Genomic DNA, 25890 nt, shown 5'->3' on the forward strand with positions numbered 1-25890 from the left:
ATGGGTGGCGACCCTGCGGGGCGTTGGACCTCTTGAGGGAGACTTGGGAACACAACCCGTCCACAATACAGGGTCTCTTGCAATACATCTTACAGGTATGATGGGATAACATGATTTTGGTAATTAAATATTCATGGTAAATAGGCCTGATGGGATGTTAGATGGGGTGGGATCTGAGTTACCCAGGAAAGAATTTTCTGTAGAATCTGGCAGGTGAATCTTGCCCATATGCTCAGGGTTTAGCTGATCACCATATTTGGGGTTGTGAAGGAATTTTCCTCCAGGGCAGATCGGAAGAGGCCCTGGAGGTTTTTCGCCGTCCTCTGTAGCATAGGGCACGGGTCACTTGCTGGAGAATTCTCTGCTCCTTGAAGTCTTTAAACCACGATTTGAGGACTTCAGTAGCTCAGACATAGGTGAGAGGTTTTTTGCAGGAGTGGGTGGGTGAAATTCTGTGGCCTGCGTTGTGCAGGAGGTCAGACTAGATGATCACAATGGTCCCTTCTGACCTTAGTATCTATGAATCTATAAACTGCAGGGGTGGCTCGCACAGGCGGGCGAGCTCGCGAGGGAGAACTTAAACACAGCCCCAAGAGCCCAGGAGCAGCACTACAATCGGAGCGCCCAGGCTCGATCATTTGGGCCAGGGGACTGAGTACTCCTCCTGCTCCCCTCGGAGGAATCAAAGCTTTTTGCCCGCTGGCAGGGTCCGTATGAGGTCCTCTGCCAGGTAGGGCCTGTCACCTACGAAATTCGGCAACCTGGTCACAGTAAGGGAAAGCAGATTTATCATGTAAATCTCTTAAAACCCTGGCAGGACCGGGAAGGGCTCCTAGTTGCCCCATATCCCCCCGAACCGGACCTGGGGCCGCAACCACCCAAGAAGTCGGATAATGGTGAGCCCCAGCTAGCAGAGACACTCACAGTTGAGCAGCAAGAACAGGCACTCTATTTAGTAAGGGCATTCCCCAAGACATTCACCATGAAACCCGGGCGGACTACACTCACCTACCGTGTGATCCAGACGGAACCCGGGGTGGTGGTCCGAAAGACAACCCGGCCATTGCCTAGGCGAACACGGGAGGCCGTAGAGGAGGAAGTCCAGGCGATGTTGGATCTGGGTGTTATTAAGCGCTCCCAGAGCGAGTGGCGGAGCCCCATCGTCCTCGTACCAAAGCCAGATGGGAGCCGGCGGTTTTGCATTGACTTCCGGAGGGTAAACGCTATTTCAAAATTTGACGCCTATCCGAAGCCCCGCGTCGATGAGCTCCTTGACCGGCTCGGGGAGGCCTGTTATATCACCACTTTAGATCTCACCAAGGGGTACTGGCAGATCCCCTTGGATCCCAGGTCCAAGGAGAAGACCGTGTTTCCCACCCCTTCAGGGTTATACCATTTCACCCGGATGCCTTTCGGCCTACATGCGGCCCCGGCAACCTTCCAACGTTTGATGGACCGGGTGTTGCAACCACACATGAAGTACGCTGCGGCCTACCTGGACGATGTGGTCATCTATGGCAATAACTGGGAGGAGCATCTTAACCAAGTAGCGGCGGTCCTCCGCAACCTCCGCACAGCCGGGCTTACAGCCAATCCAAAAAAATGCCGAATTGGGCGGGAGGAAACCACTTACCTGGGGTACACCTTGGGCCGGGGACAGGTCCGCCCCCTCATCGGGAAAGTCCAAGCACTCCAGGAATGTCCGGCGCCGACCACGAAGAGGCAGGTGCATCAATTCTTGAGCTTAGCTGGTTATTACCGGCGGTTTGTACCCCACTTCGCAAGCATTACGGGCCCGCTAATGGAGCTCCTGACCAAGGACAGTCCCCGCCGGGTGCATTGGTCCAACGAGTGTGAGACGGCCTTTCGAACTATCAAAGAACGGCTGTGTAGCGATCCAGTACTCTTCAGCCCTAACTTTCATCGTGACTTTATCGTTCAGACTGATGCCTCAGGTGTAGGGCTTGGGGCAGTCCTCTCACAGGAGGTGGACGGGGAGGAACACCCTATTGTTTACCTCAGTCGGAAGCTGTTCCCCAGAGAACGGAACTACTCCGTCATAGAGAAAGAGGCCCTAGCAGTTAAATGGGTGGTCGATGCTCTCCGCTACTACATCCTCGGGGCCCCCTTTATACTGGTTACGGAGCACGCACCCCTGAAGTGTCTTAATAAGATGAAGGACAATAATGCCAGGCTGATGCGGTGGTATCTAGCTCTGCAGCCCTATGCCTTCACGATTCACCATCGGACGGGACAACGCCAATGCGGATTTCCTATCCCGCCTCGGAGAGGGTGAGGACACCAGCTCTGAGGATCGGGAGCTGGATTTGAGGGGTGGAGTATGCAGACTCGTGCCGGCGCCCCCCCCCCCCGCCTGAGGGGCGCGCTGCAGACTCGTGCCGGCGCCGCCCCCCCCCCCCCCACCTGAGGGGCGCGCTGCAGACACCGGCCGGCACACCTTCCTCGCTAATTCCCCAGCGCCCGAAGGGTGTGACTAAGGCCTGCCAGTGGGACCATAGCTCTCCATCGCCACTAGGGGCTCGGAGGACTGACTGAAACCTGTCACTATTACCTTTATCAACCAAACTTGTAATCTCATACAAAAAAAGATATCCGGTTAGTTTGACAAAATCTGTTTTCCATAAAACCATGTTGATGGCATTAAGTATATCACCCTCCTTTAATTCTTTATTAATCAACTCCTTGATTGGCCATTCTATTATTCTGCAGTTATGAAAAGGTCCTCTTGAGGCTATGGACAATTATTCCTTTAAATTTTTATTTAAAAGATAAAATCACAACTGAAACCAGGATACTATTAGTATTTTACAGCTTTGAAAGAGCTATTTTTTGAAAAAGTCAAGGGGGGGAATCCATTTCATACCACAGTGCCTGACTGACATCTCCACTGTACTGTCAAGATAAGCCATCCATTAGTCTGAGATTGGTGGATGTGACATATAGAGAAAAGAAAATAGAAAAAAAACTTTTTTTCCTTTCAAATTAATAAGTCAGAATATGCGATTTTGAAAAATGCTCACCACTAGCTTCACTCTTTTCCCCTTAAAATCCATGATAAAATTCCCACTGACTTCCATGGAAACAGAGGTATGCCACCATTGAGCACTTCTGTAACTTCTACTTGTACTACCCAGCTTAACATGGAATTGTAGTGATAGTTATTGATTTTTATATTTAGAAAAAAGCATCTTTTCATAAATATTGAATTGTGTTCTCGATCTTTGTGCTTATTTTCTATGAGAAAGATAAAAATGTCAGTTATCATTAGAATTATTAATTAAAATTTAAAAGCAGGCCAAAGAATACCATTCATTTTTTGAAGTTCTGAAAAATGTCCGCTTATTAACCTTTTGACAAATCTAGTCCTATTGTGTCAGTAATACTTTTGATAACTTTGGGTCAGACTGCTAACTTTCGGTTCAACATCTACACAATTTTACGTGCATCTATTTTCTGAAAAAAATTAAATTAAAACAATTTAAGAAGAATTAAATCAGTAATTCTTACCTTCATCCTCAGTGTAGCCCTTCCAGTCAAACGGAGTCACTGTTACATTAACAAATGTACCATTTTCACCTATTGTGCTGTTGAAGTATGAAGTAATATTTGTTTCCAGAGTAAAATTGTCTGGAGGCCACTGCAAGCATTTATGCCTCAAGTTACCCATGAACAGCTGCAGCCCTATTAGTGCAAATACACTCAGGCAAAATACAGTCAGAATCATGACATCTGAGAGCTTCTTCACAGACTGAATTAGGGCTCCCACAATAGTCTTCAAGCCTGCAAAGAGAAAGGGATTTTTATTATGATGTTCATCACATATTTAAAACATAAAAGTAACAATTTATACCAATAAAGTTAAAAATTTCATGCAGAAGCCCAAATAAATGGTTGTAATGTGTGTGAAATAACATTTTATGAAGAGTTTTCTCTTGTGAAGATGAATACATAGCTGAAAGTTTATGTTCATTTGAAATTGTGAATGTAAATGAATTGCACATATGCCAAAACACTTGTTTTAATGCCAAAACAAGTGATTTTGTTATTCATGTTTTACATGAATCTCATGTAAAGAAAAATCTTTCTTTTTTACTATTTGCCAATGGTAAATTTAACTATTTGCCAATGGTAAATTTAACTATTTGTCAATGCCTCCTGTCCCAAACCTTTGCTAGTATCAGTTTTATAACATACTGCATTGTTACAACAATAGTAAAGAGCTTGTTAAATAGCAAATGGGATCAGATTAAAGTTATAAAACTGGAGAGGGTTTGGAAAATAATAGAACTTTAAGATAATAAATCCCCCATGCGATGCCCATGCTATTCTTTATTATCTTATTCCTTTATCTTCATTAGTAAATCAGTGTTTCAAACAATTTTTGTTTTCACAGTCACAAATATCCACAGCAAACACTACATTACATCATAGTGGTAAAATACATATGGGTAAGAAAACCTCAGTATTACTGATTTTTTGTTGAATGTGGAGAAGAAAGCTTGACATCATAAGATGCAAACCACACAGGCTGTAAATTGCAATGTCTCATGCAAGAATTTGTTAAACTCAAAGGCTGATTTCAAAAGGAAAAAAGCTAATGTTAAAATGCAAAGAATCATAGATTTCAATCAATTCTATTATCTTATGATTCCTGTTTTGGTTTTTTTTGGCAAGCAACAAGGCTTGTGTTAAAATACTGTGAATTGAACTTCAATGGAATGAAATTCAGCCTCAGTGTTTAACCTAGCTCTCACCTGGAATGACTGATATTGTTTTCAATGCTCGGAGAACTCTGAATGTTCTCAACGCTGAGACATTGCCCAGGTCCACAAACTCTGTCACATATCTGTAATAGGGGAGTTCACACACAAACACAATGACAGGATAAAAAGGAACAGTTGGGAGGTACAAGGGACCTAACACCTTACACCAGTTACTTCTTACCTGGGATTACAGAAATAGTTTTCAAAGCTCTCAATACTCTGAAAGTTCGAAGAGCTGAAACATTGCCTAGGTTTACAAATTCTGTTACATACCTGTAGGATTAAATCACAGTTATTCAGAATTTAGGCAGATTTTATGCTACTTATGAGGGTCTTTCATCAAAACCTCTTTGGTGATTTTAGCTAATAAATTAAAAAGCAACAGTCAGCTGTTTACCTTTCACTGCAGTTTGCCTGCATTAATTTGCCTTCATGGCCTTCATTTAAATGTAAATGTCTCTGAAGCAAACCACAGTGATTTTACTTTGAAAGCATAAAATTTATCTAGACTAGACTGGAAAATTGGAGCATATAATCAAAGGGGTTGCTTTATTCTGGTTAGAGAAAAATGCAGAACATCAAATTAGCTTCTATAACACTAACTGTATTAGTGGCTCCTGCAGTATATATGCTTACTTTGGAAGATGAATACTACAATATTTATGACATGCAAGTCATTTTTAGACACAGAAAATACATATTCCCAAAAATTTCCAGTCTAGCTTTTTGGGGGTCTTTATTGACACTCATTTCATGGCCTTTTATGCTCTTCAGTTAAAAAAACAAAACAAAACTTACGCAAATGTAATGACAGTGAAATCAAGCCAGTTCCATGGGTCTCGAAGGAAAGTAAAATCTTCTAAACAGAAGCCCCTTGCAAAAATTTTTATAAGTGATTCAAATGTATATATTCCAGTGAAGGTATACCTGGAAAAAGTATCCAAGAACTTAATAAAGACAAATACTAATTCTTTATAACAGTTTTATTTTCTCGTTGCTAAAAGTCTTAGAAATAAAATTAAAGATTCAGCTAAATTCAAAAATTCAGAATAAATAAAGTAAATAAACAATGTCTATTAAAATGCATTATTCACCATTATAAGTATCCTTATATTCTAGTACAATATTTGTGATATACTTTTGACTTGTCAAGGGTGACTAGAGTGTATAAGTAGATGCTCTTTATTAGCAATTGTATAAATCTAAAGAAATAATATAATAGATTTTTACAATACCATTCTATGAAATTATGAAATTATAGATGAAATTATAACTAAGGCCCACTTGGTCTATTACTGTTGTCCGACAACACTGTAAGATCAAGTTATTTTATATTGTCTGGGTCACTAACTTCTAAAACCTCTAATATTAACGCTGAAGAATAGCATGTGCTTAAAGTCCCATTTCAGTAGGACTACTGATGTGCTTTCCTGAGTTGGCATCTACAACTAGTTTCAGAGTAGCAGCCGTGTTAGTCTGTATTCGCAAAAAGAAATACATCTCACATCATCCGAGAGCTGTAGCTCACGAAAGCTTATGCTCAGATAAATTTGTTAGTCTCTAAGGTGCCACAAGTACTCCTTTTCTTTTTATCTATAACTAGGTGGCTATTGTTTTACTACTAATGCAGTAGTATAATCAAATCAACAGTATTGGCCAGAAGGCATAAAAACACTATCAAGATGCTACGTCATAAAGATGAGGAAAAATCTTCATGTGAGTCAAAGAGTAATATTATCCATGAACATTTGCCTCACCTTTTTCTGTACTCAAATTTTTCTTTCGAAGAGAGGAAGATTTAAAACACAATAAATAGTTTTGTTTAGAAAGAAAACAGTAGTAGCGTCACACACTGACTGCTGTCAATGTCCTTCACTGCAAATAAAATAATGGTTCCTAGAAAAATTCATTTCAGATATATGGATATATTTAAAGAATATAGGTTTAACTTACTCTACATTCTTTGTCCATTCCGGAGGGTTACTCATGGTCATAAACACACAATTGGTCAAAATAGTGCACATAATAAGCATGCTGAACAATGTATGTTACAGTCAAGGAACACAACAGTAAATTACACAATAGCACATTAAAACACATTTTAATTTCAACCAAATTCTGACACATATAAAAATCCCATTGATTTAAGTGACAATTCCAGATATATTTTTAATACAGTATCAACCCAGAAGTTCTCATTAGTAAATTAAACTTTATTAGCACTAAATTCACTTGTGGTGTAAGCAGAAGCAATTCATTTTTTAAGTGTCCCTATCCAGCGCTTTGCGCACACTAAAAACAGTAACAGATCATAACAATATTAAGTAATGAACTCTCCTCATCCCAACAGCTTGTTGACAGTAATAAATAGCAACTTCCTCCCTATCCCACTTGAATCTACTGGAATCTTCTCTAACAATTTAATAGCTTGGGAGAAAAGACAGGTCTTGCAGGATGCTCAGAAAGTCAGAGAACTAGCTTCTCTTGGACCAAGGGAGGAAGCAAGTTCCAAAGTTGAGGAATCTTCACTGAGAAGAAGTTACCTGCAGCTCCTTTGTGATGAAATCAGGAGGCTGTCAGCTTGTGCATCTCCCCTGATCTGAACTGTCATGGTATTACATGAGCTTAAAGATAGCGTCTCTAAGGGACCTAGAACCCTGGATAACGGTAGCAAGACTCATATCTAAAAGACAAGGTTTCAACAGACTCACTGAGCACAAATAAAAAGAGTATTTAGTTACTGCTGCTTCTAGAAGCAGCTGGGGATACAACTACACATCAGGTAGCCAATCTACGTAACAAATGATGAATAAAGTCTATTTGTTTACTCCACCAAATAAGCCAAAATAACCAATGTCTAGTTTTCCATTTACTTCCCCCAATCAAATAAGCATTATCACAGCACTGTCATCCACTTGATGAAGACATTGTACCCTATGTTTCCTCACCAACTCTCCTGGAATTTGATTTTGAACTAGAGGAGGGCAGCAGAATATAAGCTGAATCCTGGCAGAGAAAGAGCATGTTGGGGAAGATGAGCTCCTGTGGAACTCCAAAAGAAAGAGAGAAAGCCCCATTGGGGTAGATGAGCAAGTGCCCAATACTATTCTCTGTGACCTCTCAGAAAGACAACCGTCAGGAGCCAGTAAGAAAGAACTGCCATGGAAGCGTGTCTTATTCTACCCATGCTATAATTCAATGCCATCTCATGGTCAATGGTAAGGAAAGCCACTGAAAGACTGGTATGAATCAGCATGGTAACCTGATCCTCATCCCAGTCGTCAACCAGAACAACTAGTGTAGCATCCCTACTACACTAAGGCCTACAACTCAAACTGATTGGGGTTAAGAAAACCTGAGTATCCTACGTGGCTGCAGCTGCCTCACTACATGTTCAGCAGTGTTTCAAAAAGACAGAAGATTTGACTGAGGCAACAAGTGTTTGCAGAAATACTGATTCTATGTAGTGTATAAGTTTTTCACTTCCATTGATACTAAACATTCAGCATATTTATCCAAGTGTTTAACAATAAGTGAAAGACTAAAATAAACAACAAACAGGAAAGTGATGCAAAATTGCCACATGATGGCACCATAAACTACAAAACGCTAGACTTTGTGCCAAATTTACTCTGGAAAAGATTTTACCTCTATTCACCCTTTATAAAAAATATGTTCCTACAAAACAGTTCATCGAAGGAGCTAATGTAGGGTGACCAGACATCCAATATTATCGGGATCATCCTGATATTAGGGGCTTTGTCTTATATAGGCAACTATATACTCTACCTGCTCCCCTCTCCACCCTAAAAAAAAAGTGTCCCTATTTTTCACACTTGCTCTGTGGTCAACTTAAGCTAATGATACAAACAGATATATCTAAGTATAAAAACACTTTACAGATACATTTGTATCCAAAAACCCAAATATGATTTGCAAATTAAAATTAAATTCAATGCTAATTTTTTTTTGCTTTTGAACACATTTTTAGGCTCTGGACACAGACTAAACTTCACTGTGTAGTTTAATAAATTCATAGATATTAAGGTCAGAAGGGACCATTATGATAATCTAGTCCGACCTCCTGCACAACGCAGGCCACAGAATCTCACCCACCCACTCCTACGAAAAACCTCTCATCTATGTCTGAGCTATTGAAGTCCTCAAATTGTGGTTTAAAGACTTCAAGGAGCAGAGAATCCTCCAGCAAGTGACCCATGCCCCATGCTACAGAGGAAGGCGAAAAACCTCCAGGGCCTCTTCCAATCTGCCCTGGAGGAAAATTCCTTCCCGACCCCAAATATGGCGATCAGCTAAACCCTGAGCATATGGGCAAGATTCACCAGCCAGATACCTAGGAAAGAATTTTCTGTAGTAACTCAGATCCCACCCCATCTAACATCCCATCACAGGCCATTGGGCCTATTTACCATGAATATTTAAAGATCAATTAATTACCAAAATCATGTTATCCCATCATACCATCTCTTCCATAAACTTATCAAGTTTAATCTTAAAGCCAGATAGGTAGGTGTTTTGCCCCCACTGCTTCCCTTGGAAGGCTATTCCAAAACTTCACTCCTCTGATGGTTAGAAACCTTTGTCTAATTTCAAGTCTAAACTTCCCAATGGCCAGTTTATATCCATTTGTTCTTGTGTCAACATTGGTACTGAGCTTAAATAATTGCTCTCCCTCTCTGGTATTCATCCCTCTGATATATTTATAGAGAGCAATCATATCCCCCCTCAACCTTATTTTGGTTAGACTAAACAAGCCAAGCTCCTTGAGTCTCCTTTCATAAGACAGGTTTTCCATTTCTCGGATCATCCTAGTAGCCCTTCTCTGTACCTGTTCCAGTTTGAATTCATCCTTCTTAAACATGGGAGACCAGAACAGCACACAGTATTCCAGGTGAGGTCTTACCAGTGCCTTGTATAAGGTACTAAAACCTCCTTATCTCTACTGGAAATACCTCGCCTGATGCATCCCAAGACCGCATTAGCTTTTTTCACGGCCATATCACATTGGCGGCTCGTAGTCATCCTATGATCCAAGGTCCTTCTCCTCCTCCGTTACTTCTAATTGATGCGTGCCCAGCTTATAACTAAAATTCTTGTTATTAATCCCTAAATACATAACCTTACACTTTTCACTATTAAATTTCATCCTATTACTATTACTCCAGTTTACAAGGTCATCCAAATCTTCCTGTATGATATCCCGGTCTCTCTCTAAATTGGCAATACCTCCCAGCTTTGTATCATCCACAAACTTTATTAGCACACTCCCACTTTTTGTGCCAAGGTCAGTAATAAAAAGATTAAATAAGATTGGTCCCAAAACTGATCCCTGAGGAACTCCACTGGTAACCTCCCTCCAGCCTGACAGTTCACCTTTCAATAGGACCTGCTGTAGTCTCCCTGTTAACCAATTCCTTATCCACCTTTCAATTTTCATATTTATCCCCATCTTTTCCAATTTAACTAATAATTCCCCATGTGGCACGGTATCAAATGCCTTACTGAAATCTAGGTAAATTAGATCCACTGCGTTTCCTTTGTCTAAAAAATCTGTTACTTTCTCAAAGAAGGAGATCAGGTTGGTTTGGCACGATCTACCTTTTGTAAAACCATGTTGTATTTTGTCCCATTTACCATTGACCTCAAAGTCCTTAACTACTTTCTCCTTCAAAATTTTTTCCAAGACTCTGCTTACTACAGATGTCAAACTAACAGGCCTGTAGTTACCCGGATCACTTTTTTTTCCTTTCTTAAAAATAGGAACTATGTTAGCATTTCTCCAATCATATGGTATAACCCCTGAGTTTACAGATTCATTAAAAATTCTTGCTAATGGGCTTGCAATTTCATGTGCCAGTTCCTTTAATATTCTTGGATGAAGATTATCTGGGCCCCCCGATTTAGTCCCATTAAGCTGTTCGAGTTTCTCTTCTACCTCAGATATGGTAATATTTACCTCCATATCCTCATTCCCATTTGTCATGCTACCATTATCCCTAAGATCCTCTTTAGCCTTATCAAAGAGTGAGGCAAAGTATTTGTTTAGATATTGGGCCATGCCTCGATTATCCTTGACCTCCACTCCATCCTCAGTGTTTAGCAGTCCCACTTCTTCTTTCTTTGTTTCCTTCTTATTTATATGGCTATAGAACCTATAGTTGCAAAGGGGAATATGAAAAGTAATATTTTAACGCACTAGATTGATGTGTACATTTGTACTGCTGTTAGTAGTTCCTGACCATTTCCCCTGAAGTGATCAAAATCAGTAAAGAATGATGATACCTTTCAGAGTAAACATTCAAGTCATGCACAGGAACTTAGCTGCCCAGTTCCCACTGACATCAGTGAGAGTCTCAATATTATTAACTGGCTTACTTCATTAATTTTGAAGGTCATATTATCAAACAAGCTCTGTATAGCATAACTGTTATTCTGTGACTCAGAATATCAAATGTAGCAAGCATTGGAATACCCCTCACACACCCTGAACAGACAGATGCAAGGAATTCCAGTTAACATGCTCAGAAAACCCCTTTGACATCATTTTGTGGAGGTAGTCTCTTTGGTAGTCTCAAAGGGCTTGTGAATGCTAGACTTCAGGCTCCAATGTATCAATATATTTAAAACACAGTATGGGGCAGATAATTAAGTACACAATACTATTAATGCTAAATATACATTCCTTTTTATGTATAGAATAAAATATTCTATTTTAGCAATATTTAGGAACCTCATTCAAATCAATGGAATACTTAATTTCTATTTTCATCAGCTCAGTGATGCTAAACTGGTTTTAAAAGAAATAAAATGGTCGGGATGGCACTACTATATTTATATAGTTAGACATAAGCTATATGAACTTATTAGAGATCACAATAAAAAATAAAAAACTTACATTAAAAGAATGTGAGGTTGCAAAGTCAGGCACTCAAAAGTTAGATAATGCCAGAACCAAGGTTGCTTGTGCAACTCCTTTGGTGCACAGGACAGACTGTGCTCTGGGTATGAAGGAGGACTTTGCAGTGAATGAGGCTGTTGCCTGTAGGATCACACACCTAACAATTTATGCAACAAAGTAGGCAGAGACCCTGATTCATTCCCAGAGCACACTCCGCAGGATGATCTCTTGGCTGAAGAAGCTGAATAGCATGCTAGAGAACTGGCTTCTATCTTTACCTCAGCCACGGAGTTTCTATGTGATTCTCAGTAAGTCACATAAACCAGAAATGTCACAGGTAGCACTGTGTTTCATATTTTCTGGGTACCTAACATGAGACACCTAGGGGCTGATTTGCAGAAGTGCTAAGTATTCATAATTGCAACTGAACTCAATGGTAACTCTGCTCCGAACGAAAACTGCTATAAAATGCTCAGTATTCTGAAAAAAACACCATGCATTAGGCTTCTCAAACTGGGCAATCAAAACTGACGCCTTTGATGATTTTAAATATAATCTCTGTGCCTCAATTCCCCATGTGTAAAATGGGGATAACAATACCACCACTCACAAGGGTGTTGTCATGTGAAATTCAATAATATTTCTAAAGAACCTAAGGTGCTTCACAATGAGAGCACTACAGAAAAAACCCTCAAGAGGAAATTAGTAATTCTGTATTCACTGCAGGGCTTGGATAGCACATGGAGCCATACACTCAACGATGCGGATAAAAAATATTGAAGAGCTACCCATTCAGTGAGCACCATTTATCCTGAGCATTGAATGAAAAAATAGCATGTGATCATGTAATTAAAGACTATACCATAATGTATATACACAGGGGGGCCTAATTAAGGTTGTACAGACATTTCCTAAATTAAGTGTTTGCCTTGCAACCTCAGAAATGTTCTTTAAATGCAGAGTGTGTGAGTGTGTGTGTGTGTGAGAGAGAGAGAGAGAGAAACAGAGAGATATGTATGGATTAATCAATTCCATCATATATGATGGATTCCATCATGTGGAACCATACTGCCCTGCATATGAGAAATCAGTAGGATTGGGCTCTTTAGATCCATATGGCACAGCCTTCTACCACTTGTGCTCAGAGATTAACTGGCAGCAAAGGCCGTTATATTCTATGTGGACCTGTCACTAGAGGGGGATGGACACACATTTTGCCAATGGTTTCCCAGCTATTTTCTCACATCAAAGGAATGTTGAGACTCAGGACTCCTGGGTTCAGTTTCAGGATCTGTAGAGAGTGTTCTCTAGTGGTTACAGACCTTTCTGCTCCTGCCCTGCCCCATCTTCTCCCTGTCCTCTTCTGCTTCTATGTCCGCTCCCCAGCTCTTACCCCGCCCCCTCCCCTGCTAGTATCCTCCCAGATATCAGTCAACTCCTGCCTCTGTGCCCCTCTGCTCCTATTCCCCCATCACAGCACCTGCCTCTATCTCCTCACTATTCTCATTCCTTCTGCTCCTGCCTATCTCCCTCCCCTCTGGTTGTTCCTACCTACCCCCTATTATCTTCTGTATCCCTTTTCACCTGTTCCCCCTCCCTTCCAGGCTCTTATCCCCTCTCCCCCGCAAGCTTCTGCTCCTGCCCCTCTGCCCTGCATCTCTTCCTCTCCCCTCCATCCCAGTTTCTCACCTCTCAAGTGCTCAAATGAATCAGCTTCCTCCTTCTCCTTCTTCCTAACTGGGTCCCAGGAGGGGGCGCAGCGAGAGCATAGGAGACAGAGCCCTTCTGCTCTCCGTTCCTGTGCCTGGTGCCACAGCAGCCACCAGCTGTGGAGAGGAGTAATTTCAGGGAAAGTCCTGGAGTCTCAGAGTGGAGCATGCTCAGTCATTCTGTGTGGATGGCACATGCACAATCTGGTCACGTGTAGGTCCATGCTCAGTGAAGACAATCTTCAGAGAATTTAGCTGTCAAACTCTACCAAATCTTGATTGAGTATGTGCAAACTGTGACTTTTCAGAGACTTATAACTTGGCCAAATTTGAGCAGGTTTTCTTGGGGACAGCAAATTCCTGATGCAAAGGCCAGCTCACAGCCAAGTTTCATGACCCTCTCCAAACCATGGAGGTGCTAGACCTTCTTAATGCAACAGTTGTAAGAGTTTTTCCCAAAACGGGTGAAACAACATATTTTTTCCCAAGCCTCATTCTTAGAAATGGGTAATCCATTTTATCTGAAATTTTCCAAAAATATTCACCGTGAGGCAGACACATGGCATGGAAATTTTCAGCCTGAATAGTTTAAGTCTGGCAAAGTTATAAACAACTGAAGACAGAGTCTTATAATAGAAACAACATTAACTACATGCATCACTGCCTGTGCTGCTTTTAATATGTTGCATTGATATAAGTGAGCCCAGAGACCCTACTATCTACTCCTTATTGCTCAGATAAAGAAACCCCACCAGTGAGTCATACAGTAGTTGTCGCCTCTGTATATATTTAAAGGCATAAGTGACACAAGCAGACCATAAAAGAAATAATCCAATCCAGCGCAAGGAGATCTCCATCTAAAGGAGGTAAATTACTTGATCTAAAGAGGCCAGGTACTGTATATAATAAAAATATCAGAATTTTATATACAAGCCCGCTTCCTTTTTGGTTGTTGTGCATAACAGTTACTCTTTGCACACAGTTATATAAAATATATGGGACACGAAATTATTTCTATGATTACAGGTTTAAGAGAAACAATTTAAAAGGTGCTCAGAAATTCTCCCTCCTCTAAAATTCACAAACAAACAAAACACCCCCTCCTATTAATCATCCCGTATCATCTTCCCAATGTTGGCCAATAATAGAATATTGAATCACAGATTTATACAAATACGGGCTTGTCTACATGGCAGCACAGTCCGGACTATGGCTGGGGTGATTTAACTGGGAATTGGTCCTGCTTTGAGCAGGGGGTTGGACTAGATGACCTTCTGGGGTCCCTTCCAACCCTGATATTCTATGATTCTATGATTCTATGGGAGTGAGAATTTTCGAGCACGCTAACATGTTGCACTCTAACTGCCCTATGTAGACCCTGTTGGCGTGAACTAAAAGGTATTTAGTTTGCATCAAAGGAGTCCCAGACTATATTAATGAGAACTATACCTGCAGTTAGAGCACAACATGTTACTGTGATCTACAATTCACATACTCATACACTGCAATGTGCTGCTGTGTAGACAAGCCCTATGAAACACTACAATATATTTTGTTAAGCAGAGCACTATAGGCCCGATCCAGCACCTGTTAAGGTTCCCATTGACCTCTATGTAAATTGGATCAGGTGCTTAAACCCCAATCCTGCAAACACTTAAGCAGGTGTGAAACTTTACTCCTGCAAGTAATCCCATTGAGTTTGCTACTCATGTGTGTAAAGTGGCACACAGGGCTCAAGTGTTTGCAGAACTGAGGGCTTATTCGGAATTCAGAGACAAGGTTTATTTTTGGCAACTTTAAAAAAATAAAAGTTTTGTGTACTAGTAATTCACACTACAGAAGAGGGTCAGGACATATACTGTACTTGAATGTCAAAATTATACAGGAGCCATCCTGTTGTAAAAATGCTATAGATTTTAATAATAATTAGATTAACAGGATTCCAGAGAAATGACTCTAAAAATGTACAGAATTCAAGATTATGCTATCCGTTCTAAAAGTTTTTTGAATTATTCCATAGATTTCTATTGAAGGAATATAATTATCTTTGAAATTCCAAGGATAATTAAAAAGAAACTATAGGAAGGTTGTAATTTTCTATTAAATTCTACAGAACTTTGCTATAAAATTTATATTGTAAAATAAAATTAAAAAAAACCTGCAAGTATTTTATATTTATAATGAAACAAACAATTGTGCAGTGTTATTTTTAAAGAGAAACATTTTGAACCAACCAGTTGAAAAGGATATGAATGTACCAAAATTTTAATAGCAATTTTTCTAAGAGGATTGAAAGGAGTTAAAATGTACAGGGCAGAGGTGGCACTGAATCGGAAGATTGCCTTCCCTCTATTCAATACTATAAAAGTCTGAAAGAAGAAAGAAAGAGCAGTTTAAATGTTTGCATTCTGCATTAACTTTTTAAAATCAAAAATCTTTTTTTAAATAATAGACAAAGTCTTACATTATGTTTCTACAGATAATTCAGAGAAAATCATATTTCTACATCCTTATTTTGGAAAGAAAACTTATTCCCATGACTTACCTGCTATATATTTGCTGTAAGGATACTACATTTGGTCATAGAATAATAAGGGTTTCATTAACTACACATTTACACACTTTTCTCTGTCACCTACACATAAAGTAAGGTGCAGAAGTGGTGAATTAAAAAATTAGTGAATATTTTATATCCTGATTATAACTAAATGTCTACTTTTCCCCTAAATACCAGAATCCTTCTCTCTTTGTTGCCTCTCCACAGTGCACACACCCACCAAATCATGGGCCAGATAATAGGAGGGACTTTTTACTTAAAAATCTCTGTGAAGGATCCATCATTGACATTAACACCAATTATTCAACTCAAAGGGAGAAGTGGTGGTTGTTACCTGTGGAAAGTTGCCCCAAACCTAGAAGATCCCCTGCTGTGGCTCTGGCCCCCAGCAATACACCCAACTCTACTCTGGTTCCTGAGTGGTGCCCTCTATTGGAGCTGCACCAACCTGCCTGCTTCTCTCCGGCTCACCCCTGCTCCATGTCTCCATTCTATATGGGTCCAAAACCATACTTGTCTGGGAAAGGAGTGTACCACAGAGGCATCTGATCCCTGCTTCTGCATGGAGAAAAGGAGACTGTGTGTGGAGAACCCCTTCAGATATGGAACTAAAGACAATGGGGAACGATCTGGGCTGTGTTTACAGTTCTGGTAATAGATTTCAGACATTGATGGTCTTCAAACAGCAGAATCAAATGGTATAGGCATGGATGAAAATTTTTAAAATAATGAATTAGTCAAGAGGAACACATTTATTTGGCACAAGGTTTTAAAGCCTGGATTAAGAGATTTCCGGAAACATTTATAATCAATAAATACATTGAGGGGTGGTTTCTAATGTCTGCTAAACAGCAAAAAAGCACTTACTATGGACTCACAACCTCCAGATTGTCACATATCCAAATGATGACCCTGTGTGCTAGATTCTGTATTTGTAGTTATGAGCTAGCTGACATATACGTAAACAAACAAACAAACAAACAAATAAATAATCACACATTCTGCTGACTTTGCATGTAGGGAGAATACACCACCTGCATTTAGTCAACTCACATCCTTTTCTGAATCTTTCTGAATCTTTGAACACAGGCATATTACTGATACTGTTACAAATAACACTATCTTGCCAAAGCTACAGTTTTGCGTGGAAGCTGCTGGTGCTCCTCCCAAGTGCATGTATTGTTCCACTTTTTGAGGACCTGCATATGCAGCTCCAAGATCAGAATAAGGCCCCATCATTTCAAAAAATTTCCATTTTCCCCCTTCAATCATCACTCATTTATATCCGCAGTGAAAGAAACATTGTGATTTATCATTAAAGTCCTCAAAATAGGTATATTGATCCTGTGACTTATAAGCCAAGACAAAAATTTGATTTCTGTCACTCTCTTCTTGTCCCTCTCTGCAGCAGGACACCCACCTCTCAGCCTCCAACAAGACACCTCCCTAGACATCCTGACAGCTGCTGGAAAAGCCACCTCAACACTCTGAGCTGAAGGCTACCTCTGTCACTAAGATGCAATGACAACATCGTGCGGATTTCTCTCCATGTCTGGCCTCAGTTTCAGCTGAAAACACCACCCCACTGCTGCGTCTCAGCCTAAGATGGGCTTTCTAGTAAGGGAGAAGCGAGGTGAGACTACATTTCCCAAGAACTCGGACACAGCCACTCTTCCCCCTCTTCTTTGCCACAGCAATTAGGCTATAAGCCAGAAAATTAGCCAGTCCTTACAGTGTAAAACCATCAGGGCCAGATTTTGTTGTTTCTACACAGGCCTACATTGGGGGCCAAGTGGAGCCTCACAACCCCTTGGGGATCACCAGCAGGTTGCACTGTGCACCTTAAGGTAATGCAGGCTGCTCTTTTCTCCATGTCTAGTGGAGAGGCCTGAGCTCTTTTCCTTGCTGAGGTTGGTTTGCACACCTGAGCACTAATAGGGAGTAGCTTCTGTACCCAGAGTGGAGAGACTCAGATTTTCTCTTACACAGAAATGGGGACACAAGATGGAAAGGGTCTGTAAGCCCTCATTTTTACTCATATGCACAAGAGCCAAGGACAATATAGCCCTTTAGAATTAGTCAACTTCACAAAGGTTAATGAATACTGCTATCTGAACATGGACAACTGATATGGGTATTCACCTATGTACTCTGTTCTATTTTGACGTGAGTTTATTTTGCAGGTGTAGGACTGCTGGAAATTAAGCTATCTGCAATAAAAATGTAATTTATTATACAATCAGAGATCTATGTTTGTGACTAGCCACTCTAATGTCAAATAGAGGCTCTAAAATTTTTGTCTTTTGAGTCCAATTTCAGATTATCCAATATTAAAATGTTGTCTTTTGTGGTATATTTTGAATAAAAGATCATTTAGAAAGAGTAAAAAACCATCAGACCCAACATGCCTGCCCATTTTGTTTATCTTGATCCAATTTTTCCGTTTTTTTCACTATTTTCCTAAATCCTTGCTTTCTCTATATATTAATGGCATTACCTGAGGGATGAATTTGTCTCCAGATCAATTTGCATATTTTAATTTAATATAAATTTTAGTTGTGACTATATTCCTGTATTATTCTGTGCAAAATTATATGGAAGCTCAAATGCTATCCTTTGCAAAACTGTTTTTTAAAAATAAAATTTTAAAACACTGCAGAGAAAACTTAGAAACACTGTGGAATATGTTCTGAACTGCGATGAAGGCAAGAATATAGTGCAACCAAATATGGGCAGGATGGTGTTAAAAGGGTAATGACAATGGGGAAAGAGTGTGGAAAATATGACCCAGTGAGACAGAGATGGAGAAGTTAATAGGAAGCTTGAGATGAAGGGGGACTGGTGGAGGTTGGGGGTGCCAAAGCAATGGGAGAAAACGCAAACGCATGAGAAGGATACAAAGAACATTGTGTGAGGAACAGCTGATGGAAGCGAACTGAAATAGTTGGATATACTAGCAGGAGCCAAGCTTTGGTGTGAGAAAGTATATCTGTGTCAGCCAGACCAGGAGAGGAGATGAGTGCTGGACAGTAAGGATAGATAAGAGAGACAAGTGTTGTGGGGAGAAGCTGCAGAGACAGCCAGGAAAGAGCTGTTCTTCAATATGGGTCAATATAAACTTATGTGTGTGGCACAATGAGACCACTGCAAAACTTTTACATCAGAGCAATCATGGGCAAGCTAAGAGGATGAAACTAATAAGAGCACTACATTCAGCACTAGGGCCAGCCACTCCACCTTTAATTCACCTAATTTTGCCCTGCTATTGAAGACATTTCAGAACATTGTGTATCAATGGCAGTACTTAGGGACAATTGGTACATGTTGATGACAGAGTAGTTGAGTGATGGGGTACACAAACCCCACACTGGGCTGGAAGGGGTTAAGGGACAGTCCTGAGCCCAGGTACTCCACCCCTCCAGAACATGCTCCAGATGGAGAAGGGGTTGAAAAGGGAGCAACCCAGCTCGGAAGGGAGTGGAGGACAGACCTACACCCTGAAGGCTCCTGATAAGAGCACCAGAAAGGCCTCCCTGAGGGAATAAGAGTATATGCTGAGCCCAGCTGGAGCTGATGATTTGATTAGCTTTTCTTTTGACCTTATCTGGGACTGAAAGTTAGGAGAGTAAAGCAGTGGTCGGAAGTGACCCAAGGAGAGTAACTCAAGGGGTACCTTAGAGGGCCAGACACTGTTGACCCTCCTAGGGTCCTGGGTCAGAGCCAGGTGACATGGGTGAGCCTCAGCTCTGCTACCACTATAGGAGAGACTCAAACCACCTGTTCAACCCACCATACCTCTGATTAAAGGAGGACCAGGACTGTAAGACCAGCTCACGGGGAGGAATACTAGGGGTGCTAACCACTAGGCAACCTAACCCACAAGGAACTCTATTAAGTGTAGTTAAGGCAGTCTTAACTCTTTGTTGCCTGTTTTGTCAGTTTATATCAGACTGTGATATTATGTCAACCCTCAAAACAATGTTTTCTGCTATGTTTAAAATGCTGTTCCACCTTACATAATGGCTGTGTAAATAGGAAAAATTATCTGTGCTTAGCTGAAAATTTCCTTTCTTTGTGAAGTGAAGTTCATAGGTCTGCTATAATGGGTACAGCCATCTGCTTGCAGTTTGGGGGCAGAATTAGATCAGCGACTGGCAGCAGGGGAATCCCCCGCTCCTTGAAGCTCCTTACAACTGAAATAACTTCCACTGCCAGGATAATTTAAATCTACTTTCCTAATTACAGATTGTGTTAAATATACTTTGAGGAAAAAGCACAATAATGTCTCATACTGCAGTGTGTGGTAAATTCCATCTAATGACAACAAACCTCAACAATTTCCATCTCTCTTCGGGATGATACATTTGTTTCCTGGGTGGGCCAGATCTATAGACCTTATTACTCTAACAAAAGAAATTTTCAGGTAAGGATGAATAAATTCTCCCATTTTTCTTTGTGCTGAGATCCACAGATTTGCTACAGTGGGATTTTCATACCAGTATGCCTCCACAGCAGGAAGCAGGATCAGCCTGTAAATGTGGACAACCAAAACAAGGTACATTATATATAAATATCACTTCCATCTTCTCAAATTTCTGCCAAAAGAAAGGAAAGCGTATTGGCTAAGCCTGGATGAACAAGATGCAGAATTTTGTGAATTTCTATATTGATGGCCATGTGGTATCTAACAAATTTTAATATAGGATACCAGACTGCTTTGCCCTGAGATTCTCTGTGCACCTAAGGACTGGACTTTGATGCTTAACCAAAGGAAGAATATTTCTTGAATATATCTGGAGAACGACTGCTATGACAGTTGTAAGAATTACCTCTCTGAATTAACAGTACAATAATGGGTTTCATTAGAGAAAGCTCCCCATTTCAAATAAAAAAACCCCTCACCTGATTGGAGATAGTAGCCCTCAGAAGACCTAATCATGGATAGGTATAACAATACCTTCTGCAGGGGTTCAACCTGGGCAGTGCTGTGAAGAACAAAATGAGGTTCTAATGTTGTTCTCTGTGACCTTGTGGGTTTGGAATGTGATCTAGACTGTACAAAGCATTTAAGATGGGGATTTGTACAATCCTTCCTTTTCTTGAACATATTGATAACACTGGACTACAGAGACCTGACCCTTTTTTGACCACAATGAAGCCATTCTGGAGGAATGGTTTAACATGATAGTTTTACTATGGACTTTGCAGCAGCCAATGGAACGAGTTCAATTTGGTGGCTTCTCTTTTGGGGTCCATGAATGTAATAATCACTTCATCCAAATATTCATTTTAGTTTGGTCTGTTCCCACCTGGAGGGTCCATTTTGCAATAGCAGACCTCCTTCCTCAGTGAGACAGATATCTCAAGATGCTTAGTCAAGCCTGAAAGCCACAGTCTCTTCAGTCAGAAATGCATAAACAACATCACTGCTGCTCTCTCATTCCTATCTTATGTATTATTGTGTGGAGCAGTGGAAAAGGTGGGAAGTCATATAGTAGAGACCTTGCCCAACTTTGTGAGATATCATTCACTACCATGCATCCCAGATCCTGACAACAGAGGCCACAGGGCACTTTATTTACTGTTTCCAGATGCAAAGAGATCAATCATCAGCCCAACAAACTGATTTACAAGTAAGATATTTCTGTGTGTAGTGGCCACTCTGCTAATCCAACTTCTGCTGTGTCAGTCTTGATATACCTCTCCTCCTTGGTGGACAGAGACAGCAAACTTTTCTCCACCCAGGACAGGAGAATTTCTCTCTGGAGTAGGGCTGATCATGCTCTCCCTAGTGATTATGAAAACGCTATCAAGATATGTTGACTGTCGCAATCAGAACTGGCCTGTTTTCCATGGAAGGAGCAGTTCTCTTAGACCTCAATGAATCACTGTATTCCAGAGGGTTGATGCTGTGCTCTCTCTTTCTGGTACCCATTTCCTGAACTGTGTCAGGAAGAGCCCTTGAAAATTAAATTCTGATTCTTTGCATTCACCAGTTGTGGGAGCAGAGATTATATAATTAGAGCTAGGTCTCTGCCAACAGATGAGATAGGGTAAGACACAGAAGGCATCCCTGGAATTACTGGATCATATGAACTTTGGATCCTGGAAGCTCTGTATGTGATCAGAACTCCCAATTTGCTCTAATAAGAATTTGATTTTTGTTTTTGTGACATCACTTGTTTTCCATTACAGCTATCTTCATCTCAAGTTAATATTCTTCTGAGATAAGACTTTGTACCTGGTAATATGACTCCTCAGCCCAGATCTGTGACTGATTTCTCTAACACTGTGCATCTGTGTTTGGCCTGAATCCAAGGTACTCCAGGAACTACATTACTCTGTGTGTTTCCTTCATTTTTCTGTACAGAGCCCTGATCAGAAAAATTGTCCAAAACAAGGTAAGCTAATTTCCTTCTCTAAAGCCAATATTATAGCTACCATGATCCTGAAGAGACGCCCCAGGAGTAATGCAAGATCAAATGGTAATGATTGATTGGGATGGTAGGATGGGTATTCTATGAAGACAAGCTCCTTTAGGAACTTATTTATATGTTTCAGACTGAGCCTTGGTCTGCTTGTCCCTGCTTCTCTGATGCTAGAAATAGAACAGGCAGTGGGTTGTAATGCTGTGATCTGAAATAGATGATGTCTACTTCGATTCGTGTCATGGCTTTTCCATGGGTTGCAGAAACTGGGTTGGGACAAAACTGTTCCTGAAATTCTCGCACACTACAGGGTATCTCCACTGGGCAACATTCACTGACCTCATTTGATCAAAGCTATAAGAAGCCCTTCTGGTCTCAAATTGAAAGAGCATGGAACTATTCAGGGTTTTAATTACAATTATGGCTGGCTGGGAAACCTGCAGATAGCTCTAAATCAGTAGAACTGATTCTGGCTACTAATTGAAAACTAATTTTTTCTTGTTGTACTTCACAAACGGCTTCAACTTGCTATGTGACCTTTACTCTTTTCCATAGCATCTGACAGGATTGCAAGTCGACTTTTCTAATGAATCATAGAATCACAGACTTTAAGGTCAGAGGGGACCATTATGATCGTCTAGTCTGACCTCCTGCACAATGCAGGCCACAGAATCTCACCCACCCACTCCTGTAACAAACCCCTGACCTATCTCTGTGCTATTGAAGTCCTCAAATTATGGTTTAAAGACTTCAAGGTGTAGAGAATCCTCCAGCAAGTGACCCGTGCCCCACACTGCAGAGGAAGGCGAAAAAACCCCAGGGCCTCTGCCAATCTGCCCTGGAGGAAAATTCCTTCCCGACCCCAAATATGGCGATCAACTAAACCCTGAGCATGTGGGCAAGACTCAGCAGCCAGACACTAGGAAAGAATTCTCTTTAGTAACTCAGATCCCACCCCATCTAACATCCCATCGCAGGCGATTTGGCCTATTTACCATGAATAGTTAAAGATCAATTAATTGCCAAAATCATGTTATCCCATCATACCATCTCCTCCATAAACTTATTGAGTTTAATCTTGAAGCCAGATAGGTCTTTTGCCCCCACTGCTCCCCTTGGAAGGCTGTTGGAAGGCTGCTCCCCTTGGAAGGCTCTGATGGTTAGAAACCTTTGTCTAATTTCAAGTCTAAACTTCCCGGTGGCCAGTTTATATCCATTTGTTCTTGTGTCAACATTGGTACTGAGCTCAAATAATTCCTCTCCCTCCCTGGTATTTATCCCTCTGATATATTTATAGAGAGCAATCATATCTCCCCTCAGCCTTCTTTTGCTTAGGCTAAACAAGCCAAGCTCCTGGAGTCTCCTTTCATAAGACAGGTTTTCCATTCCTCAGATCATCCCTAATAGCCCTTCCCTGTACCTGTTCCAGTTTGAATTCATCCTTCTTAAACATGGGAGACCAGAACTGCACACAATATTCCAGATGAGGTCTCGCCAGTGCCGTGTATAACGGTGCTAACACCTCCTTATCTCTACTGGAAATACCTCGCCTCATGATGCATCCCAAGACCGCATTAGCATTTTTCACAGCCATATCACATTGGTGGCTCATTGTCATCCTGCGATCAACCAATACTCCGAGGTCCTTCTCCTCCTCTGTTACTTCCAAGTTATGCGTCCCCAGCTTATAACAAAATTTTTTGTTATTAAACCCGAAATGCATGACCTTACACTTTTCACTATTAAATTTCATCCTATTACTATTACTCCAGTTTACAAGGTCATTCAGATCTTCCTGTATGATATCCCGGTTCCTCTCTGTATTGGCAATACCTCCCAGCTTCGTGTCATCCGCAAACTTTATTAGCACATTCCCACTTTTTGTGCCAAGGTCAGTAATAAAAAGATTAAATAAGATTGGTCCCATAACTGATCCCCGAGGAACTCCACTAGTAACCTCCTTCCAGTCTGACAGTTCACCTTTCAGTGTTACCCGTTGTAGTCTCCCCTTTAACCAGTTCCTTAGTCACCTTTCAATTTTCATGTTGATCCCCATCTTTTCCAATTTAGCTACTAATGCCCCATGTGTAACCATATCAAATGACTTACTGAAATTGAGGTAAATTAGATCCACTACGTTTCCTTTGTCTAAAAAATCTGTTACCTTCTCAAAGAAGGAGATCAGGTTGGTTTGGCATGATCTACCTTTTGTAAAACCATGTTGTATTTTGTCTCAATTACCATTCACCTCAATGTCCTTAACTACTTTCTCCTTCAGAATTTTTTCCAAGACTCTGCATACTACAGATGTCAAACTAACAGGCCTGTAGTTACCCGGATCACTTTTTTTTCCTTTCTTAAAAATAGGAACTATGTTAGCAATTCCCCAGTCATATGGTACAACCCCTGAGTTTACAGATTCATTAAAAATTGTTGATAATGGGCTTGCAATTTCATGTGCCAGTTCCTTTAATATTCTTGGATGAAGATTATCTGGGCTCACCGATTTAGTCCCATTAACCTGTACGAGTTTGGCTTCTACCTTGGATGTGGTAATATCTACCTCCATATCCTCATTCCCATTTGTCATCCTACCATTATCCCTAAGATCCTCTTTAGCCTCATTAAAGACTGAGAAAAGTATTTGTTTAGATATTGGGCCATGCCTAGATTATCCTTGACCTCCACTCCATCCTCAGTGTTTAGCGGCCCACTTCTTCTTTCTTTGTTTCCTTCTTTATTTATATGGCTATAGAACCTTTTACTATTGGTTTTAATTCCCTTTGCAAGGTCCAAATCTACATGGGTTTTGACCTTTCTCACTTTATCCCTACATGTTCTGACCTCAGTAAGGTAGCTTTCCTTGCCAAACCCTCTCATCTTCCACTCCTTGTAGGCCTTCTGCTTTTTCTTAATCACCTCTCTGAGATGCTTGCTCATCCCAGCTTGGTCTACAACTCCTGCCTATGAATTTTTCCCCCTTTCTTGGGATGCAGGCTTCTGATTGTTTCTGCAACTTTGACTTGAAGTAATTCCAGGCCTCCTCCACCTTTAGATCCACAAGTTCTTCAGTCCAATCCACTTCCCTAATTTCCTTAATATTTTAAAGTTAGCCCTTTTGAAATCAACAACCCTAGTCACAGATCTATTTTTGTTTATCCTTCCATTTAGTTTAAATTGAATTAGCTCATGATCGCTCAAACCGAGGTTGTCCCCTACAACCATTTCTTCTATGAGGTCCTCACTACTCACCAAAACCAAATCTAAAATGGCATCCCCTCTTGTTGGTTCAGCAACTATTTGGTGAAGGAATCCATCAGCTATCGCATCCAGGAAAATCTGAGCCCTATTATTATTACTAGCACTTGTCCTCCAGTCTATATCTGGAAAGTTAAAGTCTCCCATGATCACACAATTCCCATTAGTATTTACTTAATTAAAAACATTAAAGAGGTCTCTATCCATATCCAAATTGGATCCCGGTGGTCTATAG

At 40.7% G+C, this 25890-nt stretch overlaps 1 protein-coding gene across 10 annotated transcripts in view; it reads right to left on the reverse strand.

The window, feature by feature from the left end:
• The window catches only part of LOC125645228 (sodium channel protein type 1 subunit alpha-like), a 189263-nt gene that overhangs the window by 91955 nt on the left and 71418 nt on the right, over positions 1-25890 (reverse strand). For 3 of the 10 annotated variants that reach the window (XM_075117919.1, XM_075117916.1, XM_075117914.1), the window contains exons 1-4: positions 6738-6827; positions 5583-5711; positions 4776-4867; positions 3529-3801 (exon numbers count right to left, since the gene is read on the reverse strand). In XM_075117919.1, the coding sequence (XP_074974020.1) occupies positions 3529-3801; positions 4776-4867; positions 5583-5711; positions 6738-6817 (574 nt within the window). In that variant the 5' untranslated portion in view covers positions 6818-6827. Of the gene's footprint in view, positions 1-3528; positions 3802-4775; positions 4868-4965; positions 5058-5582; positions 5712-6737; positions 6828-15662; positions 15782-25890 lie in introns of those variants that run through there. The other 7 variants (XM_048870503.2, XM_075117913.1, XM_075117918.1 and 4 more) reach the window with 4 other exon arrangements.

The sequence above is a fragment of the Caretta caretta genome, chromosome 11 (assembly GCF_965140235.1).
Source record: "Caretta caretta isolate rCarCar2 chromosome 11, rCarCar1.hap1, whole genome shotgun sequence".
In the NCBI taxonomy this organism is placed as follows: domain Eukaryota; kingdom Metazoa; phylum Chordata; order Testudines; family Cheloniidae; genus Caretta; species Caretta caretta.